General features: G+C 38.6%; 1 protein-coding gene and 1 pseudogene across 1 annotated transcript; one reads left to right on the top strand and one right to left on the bottom strand.

The window, feature by feature from the left end:
• Positions 1-4,093: 4,093 nt before the first annotated feature.
• Positions 4,094-4,789, bottom strand: LOC119827191 (Y-box-binding protein 1-like). The gene has a single exon (XM_038348600.1). The coding sequence runs from the start codon at positions 4,787-4,789 to the stop codon at positions 4,094-4,096; it is 696 nt and encodes a 231-aa protein (XP_038204528.1).
• Positions 4,790-4,795: 6 nt separating this feature from the next.
• LOC119827190 lies at positions 4,796-5,142 on the top strand (annotated as a pseudogene).
• The last annotated feature ends 1,313 nt before the right edge of the window (positions 5,143-6,455 follow it).

Raw genomic sequence — 6,455 nt, 5'->3', positions numbered from 1 at the left:
TTACCTACATTGTCTCTTAATTTTCTGTTAGGTTTCTGTCTGATTGACCTGTCCATTGGTGAGAGAGGGGTGTTGAAGTCTCCCACTATCAGTGTGTTTGGTTTGATTGCTGCCTTGAGTTCTAGTAATGTTTCTTTTACATAAGTGGGTGCTTTTTTATTAGGGGCATAGATATTCAGGATTGAGACTTCATTTTGATGGATTTTTCCTGTAATGAGTATAAAGTGTGCCTTTCCATCTCTTCTGATTGATTTTAGTTTGAAGCCAACTTTGTTAGAAATTAGTATGGCCACACCCGCTTGTTTCTTAGGTCCATTTGCTTGATAAACCATTTCCCAACCCTTTACTCTGAGTAGATGTCTGTCTTTGTGGTTGAGGTGTGTTTCTTGTAAACAGCAGAATGTTGGATCCTGTTTTTGTATCCAATCTCTTAGCCTGTGCCTTTTTATAGGTGAATTGAGTCCATTGATATTAAGTGATATTAATGACCAGTGGTTGTTAACTCCGGTTGTCATTTTTTATTTGGTAGTAGAGATTGTGTGTTTCCTTTCTTTGAGATGTGCTGGTGAAGGGTCGCTAGATGTCTGAGTTATTTTGGGCCATGCTGGACTCCTTTGTTTGTGAATTTCCTTCTATTAATTTCTGTAAGGCTGGATTTGTGGCTACATATTGTTTAAATTTGTTTTTATCTTGGAATATTTTGTTTTCTCCATTTATAGTGAACGAAACTTGGCTGGGTATAGTAATCTGGGCTTGCATCCATGGTCTCTTAGTTTCTGCAAAACATCTATCCAGGACCTTCTGGCTTTCATGGTTTCCATAGAGAAGTTAGGTGTTAGTCTGATAGGTTTACCTTTATAAGTTACTTGATTTTTTTTCCTTTGCAACTCTTAATATTCTTTCTTTATTCTGTATGTTTTGTGTTTTGATTATAATATGGCAAGGGGATGACTTTTTTTGATCCAGTCTATTTGGTGTTCTGTAAGCTTCTTGAACCTTAATAGGAATATCTTTCTTTAGGTTTGGGAAGTTTTCTTCTATAATTTTATTAAATATATTTTTGGACCATTGAGCTGTAATTCTTCTGCTTCTTCTATGCCTATTATTCTTAGGTTTGGTCTTTCTATTGTGTCCCAGATTTCCTGAATGTTTTGTGATGAGAATTTGTTTGATTTGCTGTTTTCTTTGATCAGTGCATTTATTTTCTCTATGGTATCTTCAGAATCTGAGATTCTTTCTTCTATCTCTTTTATTCTGTTGGTTATGCTTGTTTCTGTAGTCTCTGTTCGTTTACATAGATTTTCCATATCCAGCTGTCCCTCGGTTTGTGTTTTCTTCCTTGCGTCCATTTCAGTTTTCATGTCTTGAACTGTTTCCTTAACCTGTTTGACTGTTTTTTCTTGGTTTCCTAGAATATCGTTTACGGATTTACTCAATTCTTCAAACTTTTTGTTATTCTTCTTGTCCATTTCTTTAAGGGAGTTTTTCACCTCCTGTTTAAGGGACTCCATTACTTTCATAAAGTCAGTTTTTTTCTACTTCTTCTTGATTAGTGTGTTCAAGTCCTCCTGTTATAAGTTCGCTGGTTTCTGGTGCTTTCATGTTGTTTTTCAAATTGTTGGAGGAATTTTTGCATTGGAGCCTCCCCATTTCTTCCTCTGAATAATCCCCTTTGGGTCTTCTTTTAGAAGTTCAATTCACCCCAATTAATTCAATTCATTCACCCCAATGAATGATGGATCTTCTGGTAGACAGTCAGGTTTTCTTGCTGGCCAAGCAGCTCACTGACAAAGGGCCTACCTTGCTGCAGGCAGGCTATTGAATCAGGGGACCTCTCACTGGCCTGGGTGCACTCAATTCTTGGTCCCGGCACCCAAACAGGTTGAGCCCAGTGAATGATGGATCTTCTGGTAAACAGTCAGGTCTCCTTGCTGGCCAAGCAGCTCACTGACAAAGGGCCTACCTTGCTGCAGGCAGGCTATTGAAGCAGGGGAGTAATATCAGTTTTATGACATAAATTAACAGGGAACCATTCAAACTTTGTTTTATCATTATTCTTGTGTCTCAGTTAATTTAATAATGGTTGCTAGCACAAGTAAGTTTGCAAAATAATGCTCTTCAAAAGCAAAGTTCGCACAATATATTTTGTTATGAAAATCTATACATTTGCCTTCATGTAGGGACATCTATTTGTGGCAAAAAGACAACTAACTCTGCCAAAGTCAGTCTGAGGTGTTACCTGTGGTTTCAGGTGTAATTTATTTCTCCGAGAATTGGATCAGTGATCAATGACCATATGGTCCATTTGATGACCTGGAATATGAGAATTTTGCTAACCAGAGCATCTATTCACACTCTATTTAGATTGGATGGATAAAAATATATCTAATGTAAACAAACAAATTTTAGCTCATTGATTCGACAGTGACTCACATAATTTGGCCAACTGTCCTAGGAAATAAAATTACTTGATGTTATCTATAAGAACACAAGCCATTTCTGATATAGTAACTTAAATGGCTTTCAATTATCAGAGTCAGATATTATCCAGGGCTTATTACACTGAGAAATATGTTTGCTTTCCAGTGCCCTATGATAACAACAACATATATGCTCACACCAAAGCTCTTTCAGAGATCTTAAGTGTACATATAAAGAAATAAAAGAACACATAAATTTACCCTGAAACTTTTAGCAGGAATAGGTACTGTCTTAGTAGCTCAGCAACAAGGCACTTGCTTAACATGTAATACCTGGTTTGTTCATGGAGCAAACAGTCTTTAAAAGTGTTACTTATTTATCAGCACACTTTCATAATAAAGTGAAAATGTGACTGAGCATATGTGAAAATAAGAGCTTCTACTCCCTTCAGGATGGGTTTCCTATGTAACATTTATGTAATCTGCCTGAGCTGAGGACCTACTCAGTCAACAATGTGCATCCTCAAATGTACCTTCTATGGACTGCTTCTCCTCGGTTTTCCCAATTGGCCCCAGTCTTTTCCCCGATCTCCTAATTCCATTGATCACTGTTCCCTAGGTTTAAAATATACTCCAGTTACTCAGACAACTTATCTATTGACCTATAAACCTCTTTTATTTATAGAATAACACAATTACAAGCATTGAAATTATGCTTTAAAGATTTTAACTCATAGGATAAATGAGCGTTATGAATCTGTTATGAAAGAATCTGTTTTTCTTCCTTCCTTTCTTCCTTCCTTTTTTGGGTGGTTTCATATGATTCTGCATTTTGAGAAAAGGTCTCATGTACCTCACACTGAATTTAAGTGGATATAAAGCCAATAATAACTTTTAACTATTAATCTTCCTTCCATTTCTTAAGTGCTAGAGTTGTAGACAAATACTTTACCATTTGAATTATAGCATGTCCCCAATATTTTTTGAAGGAAATATTTGTGATATATAATAGGAAAAATGACTGGGATATAAAGCTTACTTTGAAGAACATTTCTTCTTTTTCTATATTAGTAACTTAGGCAAATATTTTTATGGAGAATACTTTCCATTTAAATGTCTTTTAAGTATTATTATTATCATGTGTGTATGAGAAAAGAAAGACAGAGACAGAAACAGAAAGAAAGACAAAGAAACGGAATATGGAATGACAGAGAGAGAGAGAAAGAGAGAGAGAGAGATGACACATCCCACAGTAATCATGTGTAGTCACTCATTAGCAAGTTAACTGCTATTTATATCATTTCTAACTTACAATTTTAAAATCCCAGGATAAAAAATTTAAAAAATCAGGTTTCCAAGTGCCTTTCACACTGAGCCTTGTCCTCAATACTCCAGTTGATATAGTAAACTTGTACTCTAGGAGGTAATTAATGTATTTTTCTATAAAACTGGCTTATAGTTGGTATAAGTAAAGCCTAGTATAATAGAAATTGAGGACAATAAGTTCATTTGAGAAACATAGTGGTTTGAATGAGAGTGAGTAGTAAAAGGATTATGTAGAAACAAAGCAACACAAAACATGTTTAAAGAGAATAATGTGGTGACCAAAGAGAAGGCTTCCAGATTAAGAAATCATACTATTTTGCTTATGATCCAAGCTGGATAACCAACATTTACAACAAGATGCTCACTTGTTGAGCTTGGCCTTCATGAGTGCATTCTGATTGCTCCTTCTTTCCCCCACTCTTGCTATTCCCGTAATATTTCTGGGAATTACGTGGACGACCCCTACGACCTGGATAGCATCTATAATGGTTATGCTCTGATGCATGTTTACTGCCTTGAACAGGCACTCCACCAGGGCCCATAACATTTGCAGCCTCTGCACCCTTTTCCCCTTCAACAATATCAAACTCCACAGACTCTCCGTCTCCTACACTGCGAAGGTACTTCTTGGTGGCATATTTCTTTATGGCAGACTTGTGTATAAGTATGTCTTCTTTGGTGTCATTTCTGTTGATGAAACCGTAACCCTTCTTTACATTGAACCATTTCACTGTCCCCAAAACCTTCCTTGCTATGAGCGTCTTCTCCCTGATGGCCGGCACTGCGTATGTGAGACTGCCTGGGATGTCACTGTCTGTGCTGCTGCCCATAGAGACAGGCTTGGTGTCTGCAGCACTGAGGATGGCACCAGGGGCAGCAGCTGGCTGCTGGGTCTTGGCCTCACTGTTTATGGCTGTTGTAGTGCTGTCTCCAGTCTGCAGGGACTGCTGTGTCTCCTCCAGTGGTGTATTGGTGATTAGGTCAGCAGCCTCGGTAGTGCTCTCAGAGCTCTCTGGGGCCAGCACTTCATTCCCGGTGTCCATCGACCTCAAGAAAAGCAAAGACAAGTGATGGAGGGTGCTGGCCACCATGGTACAAACGGCGAAGTGTACCAGTTAGACTGGATATGTATCGTAATTACAGAGCACAGTTCCGCAGGGGCCCTCCTCGCCAAAGACAGCCCAGAGAGGACAGCAATGAACACTATGAGGAAAATCAAGGAGAGGAGACCGAAGGTCAGCAGCCACCTCGACATCAACATCCCTACAACATCAATCACCAACGAAGACGCCCAGAGAACCCCAAGCCACCAGGTGGGAAAGAGATATCAAAAGCATCAGATCCACCAGATAAGAATATGTCTGCAGCCAAGGCCAAGCAAGGCGTGACTGAGTAAATGCTGGGTTACCATCTATAGCATCACGTGGCCTGGACATCAAGGAGAAATGGAGATGAAATACCAACAATAAGGAATGAACATCAAGTGCTTTCTTTTGGACTGTTGACAGGATACAATAGAAATATCAACATTAATTATGTAGCATATCTTACCTAACAAATATGTTGGTTTTTTTAATTTGTTTTTTCTCAATACACCGTTAATGTTCTTTAAATTATGTCAACAAACTGCAAACATCTCTAAATAAAGGTCTTAAATACTAAGAAAAAAAAATGCTCACATGCTCACAATTTCCTATAATGCCAACATTAAGGAGATATGACACCATTACCATTCCTGGCATTTACACACTGGTGCACATACAAGCATATATGCAAATGAACAAAAATAAATCTTTCTAAAAGAAAATAATTTGATCATATTACCTTTTGTATACTACTATTTAATACTGAACAAATATTATAAATGTACATGCAGAAGGAGACATAATGTAACCATAAGTTTCTTTTGAATTTTAAAGTTTCATTTCAGAACAAACAACAAGAAAACCTTCAAAAAGCAAAGAAAAAAGAAGTGAGATCCTCTGGCAGATATCACAGTACCAAAAATCGAATAAAAGTTTTTCACTTGAGTGGAGTTCCATCTGGACTGAACCTCCACCTGGCGATAGATGAAGAAAATGACTGAGCCCCACACTGGAGCACAGGACTGAGCTCCCAAGGTCCTGATGAGGAGCAGAAGGAGAGAGAACATGAGAAAGAAAGTCAGGACCGTGAGGGGTGTATTCACCCATGAAACGGCGGGACAGAACTAACGGGAGATCACCAACACCAGTTGGAATGGGACTGATGAAACATGAAACCGAACCGGACTCTCTGAATGTGGCTGATGGTGGAGGCTGACTGAGAAGCCAAGGACAAAGGCGCTGGGCTCTGATTCTTCTGCATGGACGGGCTCTGTGGGAGCCTTCTCAGCTTGGTTGATCACCTTCCTGGACCTGGGGGGAGTTGGGAGGACCTTTTCTTAACATAGAGTAGGGAACCCCGATGGCTCCTTGGCCTGGAGAGGGAGGGAGGGGGAGGAGGAAGGGAGGAGATGGATATTTTTAAATATAAAAAAATAAACCATATTAAAAAAAAAGTTTTTCACTTGACCAAAGTTGTTTGCAGAAGTCTGATAGTCAGTAATAGATTTGTTTAGGCTCAGACAAGCTGTCCATTAAAAGATTCAATCAAGATGAGAAAAACTGAGAGAGAAGCTGAGCCACATCACTCCCTTACATACTGGAAATTAAATTAATCTCAACTATA

Source organism: Arvicola amphibius, chromosome 12, assembly GCF_903992535.2.
Source record: "Arvicola amphibius chromosome 12, mArvAmp1.2, whole genome shotgun sequence".
NCBI lineage: Eukaryota > Metazoa > Chordata > Mammalia > Rodentia > Cricetidae > Arvicola > Arvicola amphibius.
Note: the sequence above shows the minus strand (reverse complement) of the source record. Positions and strands in the feature narration are given on the sequence as shown.